The 21,519-nt window shown below is 43.7% G+C and overlaps 1 protein-coding gene across 1 annotated transcript in view; it reads right to left on the bottom strand.

The window, feature by feature from the left end:
• Nucleotides 1-21,153, bottom strand: part of CACNA2D4 (calcium voltage-gated channel auxiliary subunit alpha2delta 4) — a 114,470-nt gene extending 93,317 nt beyond the window's left edge. Inside the window, exons 1-6 of the mRNA XM_047742879.1 lie at nt 21,053-21,153; nt 17,711-17,792; nt 15,818-15,934; nt 8,891-8,950; nt 7,388-7,550; nt 6,900-7,031 (exon numbers count right to left, since the gene is read on the bottom strand). Of these exons, the coding sequence (XP_047598835.1) occupies nt 6,900-7,031; nt 7,388-7,550; nt 8,891-8,950; nt 15,818-15,934; nt 17,711-17,792; nt 21,053-21,123 (625 nt within the window). The 5' untranslated portion in view covers nt 21,124-21,153. The remainder of the gene's footprint in view (nt 1-6,899; nt 7,032-7,387; nt 7,551-8,890; nt 8,951-15,817; nt 15,935-17,710; nt 17,793-21,052) is intronic.
• Nucleotides 21,154-21,519: the final 366 nt, after the last annotated feature.

The raw sequence follows: 21,519 nt of genomic DNA, 5'->3' as shown, positions 1-21,519 counted from the left end.
CATACCTCAATATCATAAAAGCCATCTATGAAAAACCCACAGCAAATATCATTCTCAATGGGGAAAAACTGAGAGCTTTTCTCCTAAGGTCAGCAACATGGCAGGACTGTCCACTATCACCATTGCTATTCAACATAGTACTAGAAGTCCTAGCCTCAGTAATCAGACAACAAAAAGAAATAAAAAGCATCTGAATTGGCAAAGAAGAAGTCAAACTCTTACTCTTTGCTAATGATATGATACTTTATGTGGAAAACCCAGAAGACTCCGCTCCAAAACTGCTAGAACTCATACAGGAATTCAGTAAATTGTCAGGATATAAAATCAATGCACAGAAATCGGTTGCATTTCTATACACCAACAACACCACCAACAAGACAGAAGAAAGAGAAATTAAGGAGTCAATCCCATTTACAATTGCACCCCAAACCATAAGATACCTGGGAATAAATCTACCCAAAGAGACAAAGAATCTATACTCAGAAAACTATAGAGTACTCATGAAAGAAATTGAGGAAGATACAAAGACATGGAAAAACGTTCCATGCTCTTGGATTGGAAGAACAAATATTGTGAAAATGTCTATGCTACCTAGAGCAATGTAAACATTTAAAGCAATCTCTATCAAAATACCATCAACTTTTTTCAAAGAAATGAAACAAATAATCTTAAAATTTATATGGAATCAGAAAAGACAACAAATAGCCAGAGGAAGGTTGAAAAAGAAAACCAAAGTTGGCAGCATCACAATTTCATACTTCAAGCTCTATTACAAAGCTGTAATCTTCAAGACAGTATAGTACTGTCAGAAAAACAGACATGTAGATCAATGGAACAGAATAGAGAGCCCAGAAATGGACCCTCAACTCTATTGTCAACTTATCTTCTTCAGAGCAGGAGAGACTGTCCAATGGAAAAAAGACAGTCTCTTCAACAAATGGTGTTGAGAACATTGAATAGCCATATGCAGAAGAATGAAACTGGACCATTTCCTTACACCACACACAAAAATAGACTCAAAATGGCTGAAAGATCTCAAGGTGAGACAGGAATCCATCAAAATCTTTGAAGACAGCACAGGCAGCAACCTTTTTGACCTCAGCTGCGGCAACTTTTTCCTAGAAACATCACCAAAAGCAAGGGAAGCAAGGGCAAAAATGAACTATTGGGACTTCATCAAGATCAAAAGCTTTTTGCACAGCAAAGGAAACAGTGAACAAAACCAAAAGACAACCAACAGAATGGGAGAAAATATTCGCGAATGACATCAGATAAAGGGCTAGTATCCAAAATCTATAAAGAACTTATCAAACTCAACACCAAAGAACAAAAAGTCCAATCAAGAAATGGGCAAAAGACCTGAACAGACATTTCTGCAAAGAAGACATCTGAATGGCCAACGGACACATGAAAAAGTGTTCCACATTACTCGGCATCAGGCAAATACAAATCAAAACCACAGTGAGATACCACCTCACACCAGTCAGAATGGCTAAAATTAGTTAGTCAGGAAATGACAGGTATCGGCGAGGATGTGGAGAAAGGGGAACCCTCCTACAATACTTTTTTGCCTAGGCAAAAAAAGTAACAAAAGCAAAAATTAAATGGGACTACATCAAACTAAAAAAAATTTGCAGTAAAGGAATCCGTCAACAAAGTAAAAGGCAACCTACTGAATGGAAGAAAATATTTGCAAATGATACATACAAGAAGGAGTTGATATTCAAAATATATTAAAAAAAACTCATACAACTTACAACAAAAAAGCAAACAACTTGATTAAAAATGGGCAGAGGGGGTGCCTGGGTGGCTCAGTGGGTTGGGCCTCTGCCTTCGGCTCAGCTCATGGTCTCAGGGTCCTGGGATCGAGCCCCACATCAGGCTCTCTGCTCAGTGGGGAGCCTGCTTCCCTGTCCCTCTCTCTCTGTCTGCTTCTCTGCCCGCTTGTGATCTCTGTCAAATAAATAAATAAAATCTTTAAAAAAATGTGCAGAGAATCCAAATAGACACTTTTCTAAAGAAGATCTGGAGATGGTCAACCAACACATGAAACGATGCTCAGTGTCATGCATCATCAGGGAAATGCAAATCAAGCCACAGTGAGATACCACCTCACACCTGTCAGAATGGCTATTATCAAAAAGACAAGAAATAACAATAGTTATTTCTTTGGCAAGAATGAGGAGAAAAGGAGCCCTTGTGCACTATTGATGGAAATGTAAATTGGTGCAGCCCTTACCAAAAACAGTATGGAGGATACTAAAAAAATTAAATAGAACTGCCACACAATCCAGCAATTCCACTTCTGGATATTTGTTTCAGGAAAATAAAAGCACTCATCTGAAAAGATAAATGCAGCCCTATGTTTCCTGCAGTACCAACATAGTAGCAAAACATGGAAGTGACATAAGTGTTCATTGAAAAATGAATGGATAAAGAAGATGTGAGATATCTGTATCTATATCTATATCTGTATCTATATCTATATCTATACACACACAGTGGAATGTTGCTCAGCCATTAAAAAAAAACAACGAAATCTTGCCATTTGCAATAACATGGATGAAGCTAGAGAATATTAGGCTAAGTGAATAATTCAGACAAAAACAAATACCATATGTGTGGAATCTAATAAGTAAATGAGCAGACAAAACAGAACAGAAACAGACTCATAGATTCAGAGAACAAACTGGTGGTTGACAGAGGTGAGTGGTTGGGAAATGGGCAAAGGAGGTGAAGGGGATTAAGAGATAAACACTTCTAGTTATAACATAAATAAGTCACAGGGATGTAATGTACAACATAGGGTATATAGTCAATAATACTGTAATAATTGTTCAGTCACAGAAGGTAATGAACTCTTGAGGTGAACATTTTGTAATGTATAAAAAAATTGAAGCATTGTGTTATATGCCTGAAACTAATATAATAGGTATATCAATTATCATTCCAATTTAAAAGTTAGGGTGATAAATTTTATGTTATATGTATTTTACTATAATTTAAAAAATTTAGAAACCACTCCTAATGAGAGACAGCAAAAGTGGAGCTTCTAGGTCCAGAGTCTCATTAAAAACGTTTACTTTAGGGGCACCTAGGTGGGCTCGGGTCATGGGCCTGGGGTCCTGGGATGGAGCCCCACATCGGGCTCTCTGCTCAGGAGGGAGCCTGCCTCCCCCCACCCCTGCATCTGCCTCTCAGCCTACTTGTGATCTCTATCAAATAAATAAATTAAAATCTTTAAAAAAAACCCTTTTACTTTAGTAACAAAGAAAGGCTAAAAGTTAAAGCTAAGTGTACAATTTAATAAGTTGGAAAGAAGAACAGCAGATAGATCCAAGGAAAGGGAGAAGAGGAGCTAAGGGGGTGCCTGGGTGGCTCAGTGGGTTAAGCCTCTGTCTTCGGCTCAGGTCATGGTCTCAGGATCCTGGGATCAAGCCCCACATCGGGGTCTCTGCTCAGCATGGAGTCTGCTGCCCCCTCTCTCTCCACCTGCTTCTCTGCCTACTTGTGATCTCTCTTTCTCTCACTCTCTCTGTCAAATAAATAAATAAATTAATAAATCTTTTTTTAAAAAAAGAAGAGGAGCTAAGGTCAGAACTGAAACAGGTGACATGGAGAACAAAGAAGCCATAGAGAGTAGTCCATGAAGACAAAAGATGACTCCTGAGACAGACTAACAAAACAGAGAACCCAGTGGTGCAATGATTAAAAAAAAAATGAGTAATACTATGAATAAGAACAGGAAATAATTATAGATACAGCAGAGATTAAAAAGATAATAGAATAATAGCTTCCTGAAAATAGTTTTGAAAACTCAGACAAGAGAGATGGAATCTTAGAAAAGGTATTTTACCAAATTAAGAAGGAATAGAATGCTTTATTAGGCCCATAAGCATAAATTCCTTGAAGTGGTAATTTAAAATTTTCCCATAAAGAAAACATCAGGCTTATTTTAAAAAAAAAGATTTTATTTATTTATTTGACAGACAGAGACACAGTGACAGAGGACACAAGCAGGGGGAGTGAGGTGGGGGAAAGCAGGCTTCCCACTGAGCAGGGAGCCCAAGTGGAATTCGATCCCAGGACCCTAGGATCATGACCTGAGCCAAAGCAGACACTTAACTAACTGAACCACCCAGGCACTCCAAGCCTATATGGTTTTATAGATGAATTCTAACAAGCTTTCAAGGAAAAAAACATCACTCTAACTTATTTAAAGACTTCCAAAAACCAGAAAAAGGGAATATTTCCCAGTTTATTCTATGAAGCTAGTATAATTTTGAAAACCAGACAAAGACAGTACCAGAAAAAGAAATTACAAGACCATTTTACTCAAAAAGTCCTGAACAAGATGCTAGTAAACTAGGGTCACCTGGGTGGCTCAGTGGGTTAAGCCTCTGCCTTCAGCTCAGGTCATGAACTCAGGGTCCTGGAATTGAGCCCCCCATCAGGGGCGTCTCTGCTCAACAGGGAGCCTACTTCCCCCTTTCTCTGTGCCTGCCTCTCTGTCTACTTGTGATCTCTGTCTGTCAAATAAATAAATAAAATCTTTTTAAAAAAGATACTAGTAAACTAAATCCAACAACGCATAAAAGACTAATTTGCTATGATCGAGTTAGGTTTTCATAAAACCGTAAAGACAGGTTAACATTAGGAAAGGGAACAGACAGAAGACATAACAGCCATTTCACAGAAGAAGAAAAACATACAACAAATGACACAGGTAGAAAGAGATGCTCAACTTCCTAAGCGATGGAAGAAACACAGTGTCAGACCACAGTGAAATACCATTTTGTACTAAAGTGTTATTAACAAAAATGGTTAACATTTCACAATACCCAGTGTTTGAGAAAATGTGCATCAACAGAACCTTTTATTCATGGCTGATCGGATTATAACTGGTGCAAGCATTTAAAAACAATTTTGCACTCTTGCCATGGCTGAACAGTCCTGTATCTTAGGACCTAACAATTCCATCCCTAGGTACATGCTCAAGAGCAGCTCTTATAATATGTCTCGGGACACATGCATAAGATATGTCCATAGCAACCCTGTTCTTAAAAGAAAAAAAAAAAAAACCAAAATAAGAAATAACAAACAAACAAAAAACCAGAAGAAAAACAAACTGCAAACAACCCAGACAGGATCAGAAGGATGAATGAACTGATATATTGGCCCCCAAGAATATGATACAGGAACAAAAATGACAAAGTACAGATATATGTGACAACCCAGATGAATGTTGCTAGTATAATACTGAATAAAAAAGTACGCTCTGAAAGTCTATACATAAAACCAGTTTAATAAATTTCAAAAATGAGCTAAACAAAACAATACATTTTTTTTCAAAACAATACATTTTTGAGGAGATGTGTGTGTGTGTGTGTAAATATGAGATAAGACTAAATAACTAGGGAGCCTGGGTGGCTCAGTGGGTTAAGCTGCTGCCTTCGGCTCAGATCATGATCTCAGGGTCCTGGGATCGAGTCCCGCATCGGGCTCTCTGCTCAGCAGGGAGCCTGCTTCCCTCTCTCTCTCTCTCTGCCTGCCTCTCTGTCTACTTGTGATCTCTCTCTCTGTCAAATAAATAAATAAAATCTTTAAAAAAAAAAGACTAAATAACTAAGCAGACGGCCAAAAAATTCAAATGGATGGTAAGTTCGAAGTGCAGGATAGCTGTTACCTGGTCATTGGGAGGGTGGGATTGGGGGTAAGTTGGGGGGCCAAGGGCAGATCAGAGGAGGAGCATATTAAGTAGATAGAGGTTTGGTAACATTCTAGTTTTTGCATCGGTCATGTATACACAAGTATCTCTTTTAAACAAATTAAAAATAAGATAAATAGAAATAGGCCTGCCTGGACTCATAGGAACAGTGTAGCATGGTCAAGGATTATGGTCAACCCAATAGAGTCCACCTGAGGGCTGACATGTATCTATAAATGTGGATGTGGATGTGAGAAATTGCCCCCTTCTTTGCAGACTATAACTGGACAGTGTTATTTGCACACAAGTTGATGTCTCTGGAAGCCCTGGTATGGCAGAAATACTTATGGGAATTCTACCCTGAAGAAGGCCCCATTGACATGTGAGTTGACTTCAAGCACTTGAAGGGCTGTTACATGGAAAGGGGATGAGCTTGCTCATCGAGGCTCAGGAGAGCAGAAAAGAACCAGTGACTGGTTGTGGATTTGGGCAGAGAGATAAGGGCATGCTAACAACAGGAACCCTGTGGGCTCTAAGATCCCCGTGTAGTCCTGCAGAGGAACTGGCTTTTTCAGCCTGGGAACACTAAAAATCCTTTAGGACTTTTCTGCTTTCCTGTCTCAGAAATGCAGGGCAACTTCAAGACTTTCCAGATAGTGTGCTAAAAATATAAAAATGGGTTGGAGTAAAATGCAAATGTTGTGGTAGATATTTCTGTTTCTTATTTTTATTGATGAACAAGGGAGCTTTCCCCATGCGGTCCATTTAGTTGGCCACTAATCACACAGTAATCTGTGACACTTTTTACATTGCCATTGAGCACTTCAAGCAAGTATGCTCCATGTCTCCAATTAGGATGTAAACTTCTTAGGATCAAGACTTGTTTTATCTTATTTTTGAATTTTCCACAGTGCTTTTCATGGGACAAGAATTTAATGTGGACATTTTGGGGCTGGTTACCATGGTGATTGATGGTGTCATTGATTCATTGATTGATTCATTTATTTAATAACTATCATAAATGTGCTTATCATGTTATAAAGGGTGTCAAAGTGTGGTTTGGAGATGCTTTTGGATTGGGGGGGAGTTCATTCACTGGGGGCCTAAGTGCCAGGGTCCGTCTCCAATGCCTCTATTGCCTTATTCCAAGAAAAGCTGAAAAGGCCATAGAGATGCCTTCCCATGTCCCTACCTGGATAGATCCTGAAGAATCCAGTGGAGCTGCCAAAATATTGCCAGGTCAGTGTTGGGTCTCTCCGGAAGTTCTCCACAAAAACAGGGTTCAAGGCTTCAGACATGTAGACTCCATTTAAAATGTCTGGGTCTAAAGGATGAGATTATAGAAGGAGCCGCCAGGGAAACTAAGTCACAAGCAACAGTGACCGGTTCTTCACCCACTGAACACACACACACACACACACACACACACACACAGGCTGCAGTGATGTTGTTCACAGCTGCCTGCTACCTCACACTCAGAAAGCCACACTCACACCCTCCAATCCAGCAACACTGAGCTTTCTCCCAGTCCAGACTGGGAGAATCCCTTCTTCTTGTTCTCCTCAGTGAAGGAGGTTGGAGACTCAGTTTATAACCTTCATGGCTTATCAGGAAAATGGAGGCATAGCGTTAAAACTTACAGTATAAGCTGTTCAGGGAGAGTGTCAGGTGGGGAGCTACCTTTGTTGTACACGTTGGTGGGCAGCTGCACATTGCTGATGGAGGTGTTCACCATCAGGTTGCTGAAGTGCGTATTGGACTCGAGGATAAACTCAGCCCCCAGCTCCACGTAATCGCCATTCTCGTCCCTCTCGTTGATCAGGACAGAGTTGTAATAGTCAAACTAGGAGCAGACAAGCATGAGCAGGACAGACAGTGTGGACACAAGAGAGAGAGAAAAACAAATGGCACAGGTCAGAGGACTCAGACGTGGGAGACAGGGTCAGACAGATTGACAGCGTCTATACCAGCAACAGCCGTGGACAACTCAGACAATAATCTGCATCACACATACAGACAATACATAGCCAGATATTGGAGTGCATGGTTGATTCACTTGGTTTTTGTTGTAAATGGTCTAGATTATTGCTTCAGTTCCCCACTCTGTAGAGCGTGATCTGAGCCAGAGACAAGCAGCCAGAGATCTAAGGTGAGGTAAAGAGACAGAAGCAACATCATGGGCACCACAATTTTTTTTCCTGTGTGGGGAGCTCCTACAGACTTGGAACAGTGGGTTCTAGGAGGGGAAGGCTTCTCTCTTTAAGAAACAGCCTGTGTCCCCAGTGCCTCTCTGAGGAGTCAGTAGTGTGATCTCTGGCTCTAACATGCAGTGTTGGGGGTGTCCACTTGGATGACCACACTTAGAGCCATAATCAGAGCCTCTTCCCCACTCCCTGCACACCACCTGGTTCAGATCTTGAATAGCCCCCTCAAGACACCCTACGTCCCACCCCATGCCACAACACCACTGACAGCAAGGACACAGATCCCACTGTGTCCCTCCCTTGCTCAAACCCTTCAACATGTGCCATTCTGAGCTGAAGCGAGGCCAGATTCCTATCTGTCCACAATCACTTTCCACTTCACCATCCCCTGGATATACAGAGCTGACCATTCACAATTTCTACAATCTTGTGTTTTCCAATTTTGGTGTCTTTTCTTTTCCTTCAGCTTCTCCATGCCTTTTCTGCTCAAATCCCCCTCAGCCTGAGGCTGGCCCAAAAGCCACCCTGTCTGCTGAAGCATCTGAGCCTCTACCCCTTCCCTTCTGTATTCTTGTAACTCTGTTTACCAACTCTCATGGGCTGGTTACATGCCTTATGCTAGAGTAATTTGGTCTATGAGCTTCTTGACTTTTTAATCTTTGCAGAGGCTAACCCATTGTGGTTGGGCAATACATGTTTATGGAATGGGTGGACTACTGCTCTGTCCCCTGCCCCCCAAGTCTTGATAGCTATCTCTCCTACCTGGTCCATGAATCTCTTCTTAAAGACCAGAGAACATTTCAGAATTAAACTACTACTGTAGGTTCATACAAATCCTATGCACATCAAAATACAGCGTGGGACCTCCCTTCCCCCACCCCTCTGTATCTTGTACTCAGGTGACCCTGGCCCTTGGTTGTGGTTCGGCCATTAGTCATTATACTCTCCCAGCAGCAGCTCTGGGAGCAGGCAGACTCACCACCAGAGACTCATTGAATTCATGGTTCAGGTCAGCCTCCTCAGCAGCCTCTACTAGATTCTGCAGGATAGGAACACAAAAGGGAGAATGAATGGGCAAAACAAGTCCAGAAGGTCTTCAGTAATTTCTCCTGCTAAGAATTTACCCAAGGGAACTGAAAAGAGGTACTCAAACACTAACTTGAGCACAATTGTTTATAGCAGCTCTACTCACAATGGCCAAAACCTAATGCATATTACTCAATGAAAGCAGCCAGTCTGAAAAGGCTACGTCCTGCACTCCAACTACATGACATTCTGGAAAAAGCAAAACTACAGAATAAGGAAAAGAAATCAGTAGTAGCCAGAGGTTTTTGGGGAGGGAGGGACGAATAGGCAGAAAACAGAGGATTTTTTAGGGCAGTGAAACTACTCTGCATGATCTATAATTTTGGATCCATGTGTCAAAACCCATAGAATGTACCACACCAAGAGTGAGCCCTCATGTAAACCTGGACTTTGGCTGATAATCATGTGATAATATAGGTTCATCAATTGTAACAAATGTGCCACTCTGGTGGGAAGTGCTGATAGATGGGGAGACTGTGTATTTGTGGGGCCAGGGGTATATGGAAACTCTGTACTTTCTTCCAAAACAAAGTCTAGGGGTGTCTGGTGGCTCAGTCAGTTAAGTGTCTGCCTTCGGCCCAGATCATGATCCCAGAGTCCTGGGATCGAGCCTCGTATCAGTCTCTCTGCTCCAAGGGGATTCTACGTCTCCATCTGGCACCCCCCCATGCTTGCACACATGCTTTCTCTCTTTCTCTGAAATAAATAAAATCTTTAAAAAAATAAAAAAATAAAGTCTATTAAAATGTGTATGTACATATATTCACATATGTATCTATTCTACACACATACATACAAATATACATATTCAGTAGTCAAAAGACAGAAGCAATCCAAATATTCATCAACTGATGAACATCCCAAAAAATGGGGGATACCCATAAATAGAAAATTATTCAACCATAAAAATAAATGGAGTTCTGGTACATGTTAAAACATGATGAACCTTAAAAACATGAAGTGAAAGACTCCAGATATAAAAAGGTTACATATTGTATAATTCCACATTTGTGAAATATCCAGAATGGAAAATCTATGGACAGAAAGCAGATTAGTGGTTACAAAGAATCAGGGGGGTAAGGAAATTAGAGTGACTGCTTAATGGGTTCAGGGTTTCTGTTTGGGAGTGATGAAAAGTTCTGGAACTAGATAGTGATGATAGTTGCATGGAGTGTATCTAATGCCTCTGAGCTGAACACTTTAAAAATGATTAAAATTGTAACTTAAATATTTATTTTATTTTATCTTATTTTTAGAGAGAGAGCATATGAGAGTATGAGCAAGGGAGGAGGAACAAAGGGAGAGGGAGAGAGATTTTAACCAGGCTCCATGCCCAGCACAGAGCCCAAAGCCAGGCTTTCTCTCATGACCCTGATATCATCATCTCAGCCTAAACCAAGAGTTGGATGCTCAACTGACTGAGCCACCCAGGTTCCTCACTGGCAACTTTTGTATAATGTGTATTTACCACAACTAAAAAAAAAAAAAAAAAAAAAAGAAAGAAAAAGGAAAGGATGCCAGCATTACAGAGCATCATGGGAAGTAAGGAAATTAAAGGAGACACAGATAATAGGAAGATCCTTTTTCATGGATTGGAAGAATTAATATTCTTTTAAAAATTAATATTGTTAAAATGACAACACTACCCATTGGCCACAGCAACTTCTTTCATGACACGTCTCCAAAGGTAAGGGAAACAAAAGCAAAAATGAACTTTTGGGATTTCATCAAAATAAAAACTTCTGCATAGCAAAGGAAACAGTCAACAAAACTAACAGGCAACTCTTGGAACGGGAAAAGATATTTGCAAGTGACATTATAGATAAAGGGTTGGTATCCAAGATCTATAAAGAACTTCTCAAACTCAACACCCAAAAAAGAAATAATCAAATCAAAAAATGGGCAGAAGACATGAACAGACACTTCTCCAAAGAAGACATACAAATGGCTAACAGACACATGAAAAAATATTCAACATCATTTCCCATCAGGGAAATTCAAATAAAAATCACATTGAGATACCATCTTACACCAGTAGGATGGCAAAACTTAACAAGGCAGGAAATAGCAAATGTTGGTGAGATTGTGGAGAAAGGGGAACCCTTTTACACTGTTGATAGGAATGCAAGTTGTTACAACCACTTCAGAAAACAGGAGGGAGTTTCCTCAAAAAGTTAAAAATAGACCTACCCTACAATGCAGCAATTGCATTACTGGGTATTTACCCCAAAGATACAGATGTAGTGAAAAGAAGGGGCACATACACCCCAATGTTCATAACAGTAAAGTCCACAATAGCCAAACTATGGAAGGAGCGGAGATACCCTTCAACAGATGAATGGATAAAGAAGACATAGTCCATATATACAATGGAATATTACTCAGCCAACAGAAAAGATAAATACCCAACATTTGCATCGACATGGCTGGAACTGGAAGGCATTATGTGAAGTGAAGTAAGTCAAGCAGAGAAAGACAATTAGCATATGGTTTCACTCATATGTGGAATATAAGGAATAACTCAGAGGACATTAGGGGAAGGAAGATAAAACTGAAGGAGAGGGAATCAGAGGGGGAGATAAACCATGAGAGACTATGGACTCTGGGAATCAAACTGAGGGTTTCAGAGTGGTGGGGGTGGGGTATGGGGTAGCGGGTGATGGGTATTAAGGAGGGCATGTGTTGTGATGAGCACTGGGTGCTACATGCAAATAATGAAACATGGAACATTACATCAAAAACTAATGATGTACTATGTGGTGACTGACATAACAAAATAAATAAAAGAGGAATAATAATACAAAAAAAAATGTCCAACTACGCAAAGTGATCTATAAACTCAATGCAATCCCTATCAAAATTCCAAGGTCATTCTTTACAGAAATAGAAAAAACTATTGTAAAATTTATATGGAACCACAGATGGCCTTGAGTAGCCAGAACAATCTTGGGCAAGAGGAACAAAGCTAATTTCACATTACACATTCCTGATTTCAAAGTATATTACAAAGCTACAATAATCAAAGCAGTTGGTATTGGCACAAAAACAGACATATAGACAAATAGAACAGAATGGAGCCCAGATAGAAATCCATACATTTCACAATTAACTGATCTTTAAGGTGCTAAGTGCACACAATGGCAAAAAAAAAAAAATAGTCTCTTCAATAAATGGTATGAGGAAAACTAAATATTTACATGTAGAAGAATTAAATTGGGCCTTTATTACACACCAGATATGAAAATCAACTCAAAATAAACAATGAATCTTGGAACACTGGAAAAATAAAATAAAATAAAAAAAACAACATAAAAAAAGAAAAGACAATCAACTCAAAATAAATGAAAGACCTAAATGTAAGACCTGAAATTATAAAATTACTAGAAGAAAGAATAAAGAAAAAGCTTCTTGACACTGGTCTTTTTGTGGGGGCATATGATATCAAAACCACAGAGAACAAAAGCAAAAATAGAAATGAGATTGCATCACCCATTTCTGTTTTGCTTTTGTTGTCTGCATCAAACCAGAAATCTTCTGCACACCAAAGGAAACAATCAACAGAGTGAACCTACAGTTGGGAAAACTGGAGACCTACATACAGAAGAATGAAACTGGACCTCTTTCTTACACTGTCCAGGAAAATAAACTCAAAATGGATCAAAGACCTAAATGTGAGACCTGAAACTACAAAATTCCTAGAAGAAAACACAAGGAGTAATTTCTTTGACACTGACCATAGAAACATTTTTCTAGATTTGTCTCTTCTGGAAAAGTAAACAAAAGTGAAATTAAACTTTTGGGACTATAGCAAAATGAAAGGCTTTTGCACACGAAAGAAACCAACAAAACAAAAGGCAACCTACTGAATGAGAGAAGGTATCTGCAAATGATATATCTGATAAGGAGTTAATATCCAAAATATACAAAGAATTTATACAATGCAACAGAAAACTAAAAACCCAGAATAATCCAATTAAAATGGGCAGAAGAACTGAATAGACATTTTTCTTTTCTTTTCTTTTTAAAAAAGATTTTATTTATTTGACAGAGAGAGGGAACATAAGCAGGGGGAGTGGGAAAGGGAGAAACAGGTTTCCTGCTGAGCAGAGAGCCCGATGCAGGGCCTGATCCCAGGACCCAGGCATCATGACCTGAGCTGAAGGCAGACTCTTAACGACTGAACAACCCAGGCACCCCTGACTAGACATTTTTCTAAAGAAGACATCCAGATGGCCAACAGACACATTAAAAGATGCTCAACATCACTTATTATCAGGGAAGTGCAGACTAAAACTTCAGTGAGATATCTCTTTACACCTGTGAGAATGGCTAACCTCAAAAACACAAGAAATAACAAGTGTTGGTGAAGATATGAAGAAAAAAGAGCCCTCGTGCACTGCTGGTGGGAATGCAAACTGGTACGACCACCATGGAAAAGAATATGGAGGTTCTCAAAAAATTAAAAATAGAAGTACTGGATTATCCAGTAATTCCACTACTGGGTGTTTATACAAAGAAAATAAAAACACTAATTCAAAAAGATATATGCCTCCCTATGTTTATTGTAACATTACTTACAATAGCCAAGATATAGAAACAACTCATTTGCTCATTGATAGATGAATGGAAAAAGATGTGGTGTATATATATTCTATTATATAGTAATATTAATAGTATTAATAGTAATATTCTATTTATTACTTTATTATATTCTATTTTATATATATATGTTATATATACATGTTGTTGCAAATGGCAAGATTTCATTTTTTATTATGATTGAGTAATATTCTATTTTATATGTATATTACTCAATCATATGTATATATATACATTCTATATGTATATATAAAATAGAATATATATTCTTATATATACTCTATATATATTCTATATATTCTCTATATATATTCTCTATATATATAGAACAGAATATTTTATATATATGTAATATATATATATAATAGAATATTACTCAATCATAATAAAAAATGAAATCTTGCCATTTGCAACAACATGTATGGACTTAGGGGTTGTAATTCCAAGTGAAATAAGTCAGAGAAAGACACATACCATATGAGTCCAGTCATATGTGGAATTTCGGAAACAAAACAAAGGAAAAAGAGACCAACCGAAAAATAGACTCTTAAATATAGAGAACAATCTGGTGGTCACCAGAGGGAAGGTGTGCAGGGGATTGACAACTATTATTAGAAAGATGTAAGATAACAAGTGAGGGTGTGGAGAAAAAGGAACCCTTGCATTGTCAATGGGAATGTAAATTGGTACCACCACATAGAAAATAGTATGAAGGTTCCCCAAAAACTTAAAACAGAACTACCCTATAATCCAGCAGTCCCACTTCTGGTTATATAGCCAAAGGGAATGAAATCAGAATCTCAAAAAGATATCTATGCTCCCATTTTCACTGAAGCATTATTCACAGGGCAAAGATAATTTTAGTGCTGCTTTGCAGGAAATTTCCCGACGGATGCCATGTAGAAGGGCTTGTGACTGAGGCCCCCATGGAACCCCCAGGCAGGAGTGGGGCCTGGTACTTGGAGATTGGCCAAGCAAGCACTCTTTTCTTTTGGTTGGTTTCCTCAGTGGGAGCCATGGGAAAGACAGTGCAACCGGAGCCCCAGAGAGCCCAGAGCCCTTGCCTCTGGGAGTGCAGCAGAATTACTTTTGTTCTAGAACAAGGACCAGCACCCAAAGGGGTGCCCAATGTCTGTGCCCAGAGAGGGGTTTCAAACAGCACCGTAGACAGAAGGAGGCAGACTGCCCGTGTCGGTTGTTTGTGAGATCAGTGTCCTCACGCCGTAGTCCAGAGTGGGCTCTCCAGTCCCCAAGTTATCATCTCTGATGCTACGATGTTCTCCCCTAAGCTGTGGAAAAGAGGCTGCAAATTGTAACTTGTGGGAAAGAAGGCCCCAGAGACTCTGACGCTGATGCTTCCCAGAAAGTGGGTTCTGATGGGGAGGTGGGGAGCCAGGCAGGCCCACTGGGCAGACTGCAGTTTGCTCTCTCCCCAAACTCTGACCTTGGCCTCCCCTGCACAATCTACCATCCTAGCTCCGTCATTTTCCTGGTTCCCCCAAGGGAGTCCTTTTTGGGATAAGACTGGTCTTGGATGGTCAGATTTCTGGCTGGGTGGAGCAGGAACCATGTCTCTCCACCTAGCCAGGTCCTCAAAGATATTGGGGCAGGTCCTTCCTGCTCAGTGGATGTGCAATGTGGGAATCACCTGAACACGAGGCCCAGCACTCTAAGTACCTCTGGGATCTGGGTGGCCCTCAGAGCATGTGGGTGCCATGAAGGGTGGGCTGATATGCAGAAGAGGAGAGCATGGAGAGAGGAGAAAAGGGGAGAGGAGAAAAAGGAAAGGAGATGAAGGAGCTTGCTTTTTGAGCTCTCCATCCAGCTGTATTCCCTTCCACCCATTGGCCACCCATCCATCCACCCATTCATTCATCAGCTAGTGACCCCCTAAAACTTTATTCTATACCTGCTCTGTGCCCGTCTCTGAATATGAGGTTGTGATGCAGAACCCCTCTTGACACTGTAAGTTGATCCTATTGTATTGGACATGGATCCCTCTGGCAGAGTTCAAATTCCAGCCCCCACCTCTCTTCCCTTGATTCCCAACATTTTCTCCTTTACAAGGATCTTTTGGCTCATGAGGCTACAAAGCAGACACTCATAAGGTAGGAAGAAGATGGTGTGGGAAAGAGGATAAAGGGAGCACAACATTGAGGGTCATTTTGGTGTCATGGGGGTTGGGGCAGAACCCCTCCACAAATCATAGAACCTAGAGTACCTTGACAGCCTCTACTTTCCTGCGGAGCATGGCTTCCATATCCTCTGAGAACTTCCTCACCAGCTCTAAGCCGTCCACCTCCGAGATACTCAGACTGGGCTCCACATCCTTGTATTTCTGTGTGGGGGAAGTGGGAGAGATACGCACCTGTAGCCTTGTACATGATTACATGCATCCTCCATCCTCTCAACTAATGCACTCACACTTGTGGAGTCTTGTTGACTCAAGGAGAGGTAAGGACAGGCCCTCGCCTTCTGGTATAATTGCCCCCACTACCATTAATAGCTGCCTCTTATCAAAGTTCTCTGTGTTCCAGGAACTCTGGACATTAACTCTGTGGTTAATAACCTAAAAAGGGAGTAGACTGAGGCTCAAAGAGGTCAACAAACTTGACTAAGGTCACACAGCCCTTGAATGGAGGACCTGGGATGGCCCAGGTCTCCCAGATTTCCATCTTCTTTATGCAGTCATGATGCCTCCCTGGGGCTGCTCACAGGGACTATGAGCAGTTCATTTTTCCCTGATGCCCCAGGTATCAGCATGCCCCTGCTCCCAACAGCGTTAACTATAATTCTCACTGCCTGGGCAGAGCTCAGCAGCAATTACAAGGGTTCATGCTGCCGGAGTTGCTGGAGAATCTAGGAGAGTTAAGAGAGCTGGGTTCAAGTCTACTCTTTGGACTCGCAGGAGATAATCTCTCACCTAGTGTTGGCAACCTTGTGACCACGTGACCTCACGTGAGTTACTCAGTCTCCTCATCTACAAGATGTGACATTGGATGGCTTTAGAGCACGCTCTAGAATGCTTTTACCCCAAATGGCCACGTCATTATTGCTGCATCTGCCTCACCTAGGGTTGGAGGGCACAAATGAGAAAATCAAACGACCTGGTGCTTCACTGGGTGGAAACTCCACGTGAGCGGAAGTGGGTCCGAGCTGTCATTGCTACAGCGGCCTGCAGGGGGCGCGGGAGAAGTAGGTGCCCGCCCTGGCCCCGCCCAGCGGCCCAAGGAAGGGGCTGCGGTGTGGCCGCGCTCTGGCATAAAAACCTGAGATTTGCTCTTAGCAACATTTAGGAAATGGCAAAGATCGTACTCACTTTATGAAGTTGTGGTGAAAATTAAATCGTGAGTATAAAGCTCTTAGCCAATGGTAATAATAGAGAATGGCAGGCTATTATTAAAACCGGTCTGGGAGTTATAAATTTCAGAGAGAATGGGGTTGTTTATAATCCAGTAAGAGGACAGACTTGGTATCAATCTGCAATAAAGTAATTAATAAATAAAGGCAAGGACAAGCTGGTGCACCGTCCTGACAATCAAGGCCCTCTTCCTGCTGGGGAGCCAGGCGTGGGCTAGACCTCAGCTAAGGCCCCATGTGGGTGCCCTCCAGCGCCCTGCGTGGCTGGAGGTCCTGAGAACTGGAGGTCAGGGAAGCTCTCCCCGCAGAGGGCGGCAGGCCCACTCATCTACTTCTCCCGCCCAAGCAGCCCCTCCAGGTGCTCACCCCTTTCTCCGTCCTCCCTGTGCCCGCTCACAGGTGTAAAAGCAGGATCCCACTCTGTCTACACCTGCTCCCTCTCCCTTTTATTCTACACAGAACTGTCCAGGTAAATCTCTGGCCCATCCGATTCTATCCTGGCGTCAGCATCTGGGGGATCTGAACTGACCCTCTGCTCTTGGCCACTGACTTGCTCTGTGACTTGGGCAAATCATTCCTTCCCTGGGCCTCAGTTTCCCCATCTGAGAACGAGGAGAATGGATTAGATGATCTCTGAGACCCCTTAAAGCATGGATGTTCGGGGATTAGAGGACTCTGCTTCTCCACCAGGAGGAATTCCCTGGTTGACTGCCCTCTGACCACCCTTTGAGCTCCCCAGGAGGGGGTTACTGACCTTCTGCAGCAAGAGAGAGCCTGAGTACTTGGTCACGGTGTTATACAGGTCCTGCCCGAAGGTGTCTGCCCACAGCTTCACTCTGCCAGGTGACGGGAATGCGTGTGTATTCACATGTGCACACACAGACACACGTATGACACACACACATATGCACATAGAAAACGACTGTGTGCACACACAGACACCCACTGACACACACTCAGAGACACATAATACATAGAGTTTCATATATATACTTAGGTGGGCCTACATACTGACCTATACCCAGAAACACACACAAAGAGCTACCCTTCCTCCTGGTTGGGGCAGGAAACCAAGAGGACCTTTGGGGGCTCCGCAGCTGCCCTGAGGGGGCAGGGCAGACCAGCTGGGAAGCACAGTCTCACCACCCTAAGCCCCAAGAGTTCTTCTCTGTGAGTGGAGAATGTAGAGGAGAGAAGGGGAAGAGGCTGTGGATGGGTCCAGGCCCGGATGGGGAGGACCCTGAGGATGGAAACGGGAGCTGTTTGGCACCACTATAGCTTCTCAGTGGGCCATGCCTTCCAGGGTTCCCTGTTCCAGGTCACTACCGGTCACCGAATCTGCTATTGAAACTGCAGAGGGGAACATGAGGCTGGGGCAGAGGAAGACGCAGGTGACAACAGGCCAGGCAGGGAGGGTGTGAGGAGGCCACCCCACATCCGGGGTGCAGGCAGCCTCGTGGAGAGGCCCTGACCTCCCATCTGTCCCTGGAAACGCACCAAGGTCCCGCCCCCTGGGCAGGCTGGGGGTGTCCTGCAATGAGTACATAGGACCTCATCTGAGCATCTCCAGATGGAGCCAAATGAGCTTGTCCACCCGATCCTGTCAAGGGTGCCTTCATGCTGTCACTCAGCCAATAATTATTGAGGTCCTACTATGTGCCACCCCATCATACACAGTGCTGGGACCTCATTATAGTCCTCACCTTTGTAATACCCTCAGTGAAGAAGGATACCCCTCCACATACAGATAGTGTGATGCACGCATGAAGGTGAAGGGGCAACAACAAAGCTTGGAGAGGAGTAGTGGTGGTGCCAAGAGGCTTCTTGGGACAAATGGGATCTGAGGTCAGTGTTAGAAGTTCAGGAGAGTTTACCCTCCCAAAGAGATTCGGAAGAGATTTCTACATAGACAGTAGAGAAGAGCTTGGAGGAGTCAAAAATGACTCCAGGTTTCCAGCTTAGGTGGTCAAGTTGATGTTGGATAAAATTCAGAATATCAGGAAGATCGGGGTGGAGGACAAGTTGGGGAGGGTGGAAGGTGATGAATGTTCGGCCTCCTAGTCCCTACTGCTGTTCAGATGCAAGGCTGGCTCTGGTGGCCTATCATGCTGGACTCGGGTATGGACTGAGCAAATGGCCCCCTGCAATCTAGAATGCTCCGGGATATGTAGAATGTGAAATTCTTCCCTGTTGCAGGGATGCTGAGTGCCATAGGTCAGGTTGTGCCCTGCACAACTCCAGGAGGCACCGATTGCATTATATCTTGAAAGACACACACTTGAATTTAAAACATCATATGATCTTCAGGAAGAGCTGTCCATAGCCAATGCGTATGTCAGTCTAAGAGTCAGGGGCAGGGCTGAGAGAGTCATTAGCACATGGGGGCAGTTGAGATTCTGAAGGCAGAGGGACTCATTCAAGGAGAGTGTGTAGCATGAGAAGACCTGCGAGTGGTGACAAACCCTGGGGTACACTGACAATCTCAGGGGCAGGCAGACAGAAAGGATTGCTTGAGGAGGACAGAAGTTTCATTCAGGTGCCCAAGGAGACCCAGGAGAGCTCATTGTCATGGATGTTGAGGTATCAAGAGTCAAGGAGAAGGAAGTTCAATGAGAGGAGGCCAGGGATGTCTAGTGGTTTGGGCAGGGAGGAAATCTTTAGGGATCTTGGTGGCAACAGACTTGGAAGGGCAGTAGGAGCCTGGCAGGGGGTGGAGGGGGAGGGTCAAGTGGGAAGGAAGAGCATGACTTGAGGGAGATGTGGTGTCATTGGGGTGCACAAGACTGAGAAGGGGATTCAGCAGGGGAAAGAGGGCTGGTGCCAGGGGCCTGGCAGAGGTCTGGCTCCAAGGGAGAGGGCAGGTGCAGACACAGGTGCCTTTAGAGGAACGTAATCTTGGCCAGCTGTCGAGGTTTCTATGTACACGGTCCAGTCTATGGTTCTCCACAACCAAGACCTGGATTCAGCTACCTTTACTCAACACTCAGCCCATCCCCAGAGTTTTCCTTCTACTATCAGTTGCTGTGTGTTCTGGGGATGGAAAATTACTCTCAACCTCTTCCTCAGCAACAGATCCTCATATAGCCCAGCAGTGAGGAAAGCGCAGGTCAAGCGGACTTGAGTTTAAATTCAGGCACTTCCATTTACTGCCCACATGAACGTGGGGAGGTCCCCTAACCTCTCTGAGCTCGTGTCCTCAACTGCACAGCACCATGCCAGGCTTAGAAACAGTAGAGGCTCTACTACCCAACGTCAACAGTGCTGCTGAAATGCACCCCTGACAAAGGCGTGCATTGTTCGGCCTCCCAGTCCCCGCTGCTGTTCAGATGCGAGGCTGGCGGCTGGCTCTGGTGGCTATCATGCTGGACTCGGGTATGGACTCAGCAAGCAGCCCCCTGCCATCTAGAATGCTCCGGTCCCCACGTATCTCGGCCATTTCTTTAATAGGACCGCCAGAGCAAGGGACAGTAAAACACACTCCCAGCAACTAAGCTTTATACTAAAGTGTAACTGACTGATAACAGAGTCTTTCCTGGAGCTGGTCTGAGTGACAGGATGCAGAAGGGGGCCTGGAAGGAGGCAGGAAGGGAAGGTGAAGAGAACAGAAGTCCAGTCTTGCTCAGCGCCTGACTGCACGAGCTGTTTTGTCAGTTTGGAACCACTTTATTCTTTCAGAGTGTTGAAACACAAATTTCCTCACAAATCCTTAGGGAGCTGCGATGATTGCTTTGAGCCAGCAAAGCCCCCACTCCCAGTGGACTCATCGCAGTGATTATCCCCAAAGGGGCATCCCTCTGGCCTGCAGGTGCTCCAGCCACTGTGCTGCTTCCCATCCAGAGGCGTGAGGGCCCTGGTGATCACTTCTGCCTGAAACCAGCAGGTGTCCCTGGAGTGGCAGGTGCCGCTCCAGAATGGGAATCCGGTGGGAAGAGGGGAGGGGAAGAGATGGTGGGCAGTGCAAGCCCCCAGGGGAGAGTCCCAAGGGAGGCCAGAGGTCCGGGCTAGGAAGGTGAGCAGAGGATTGACTCTCCAGGAGGAAGGAAGGGAGGACAAGGCCAGAGGATTCTACGGGGTGGGGGCGGAACTTGATGCTTACGTTTCCAGAGGAATCTTGGCCTGCCCGTGTGTGGGGGGCAGGGAGGTGCTGGAGAGCAGCAGGCCCAGCATGATCGTGGTCTTCCGTAGAGAGGCTGATGCCACTGGCCATGGGCAGCAGGGCCTCCCATGGTGGGGGGCGTTGGTGTCTGGATGGAACCTGGGCAGTCCTGGCATGGTGTCTCTGCAGAGCTCAGGGTGCAAGGAGGGAGAGATGAGAGCGGCCTCCAACTGCCAGCTCTGTTCACCTGTCACCCAGATACTTGGGACGTCCCCAGGCCTTCTGCCTTCCGAGTCCTGGCAAGCTTCGGGTCACCCAGCTTTCAGCCTGGTCTTGCTACAGTGTTTGGCGGGGGCAAGGACTTCTCTCTGCCCTGCAGAGAACGGTGCACAGAGGAGCCGCCTGGCCTGACCAGCAGGCTCCAGGAGGGGCTGATGGTCTGAGGAGGGGGGGAATGGTTATGACAA

The sequence above is a fragment of the Lutra lutra genome, chromosome 8, assembly GCF_902655055.1.
Source record: "Lutra lutra chromosome 8, mLutLut1.2, whole genome shotgun sequence".
In the NCBI taxonomy this organism is placed as follows: Eukaryota; Metazoa; Chordata; class Mammalia; order Carnivora; family Mustelidae; genus Lutra; species Lutra lutra.
This window is presented reverse-complemented; position numbering and strand designations above follow the sequence as displayed.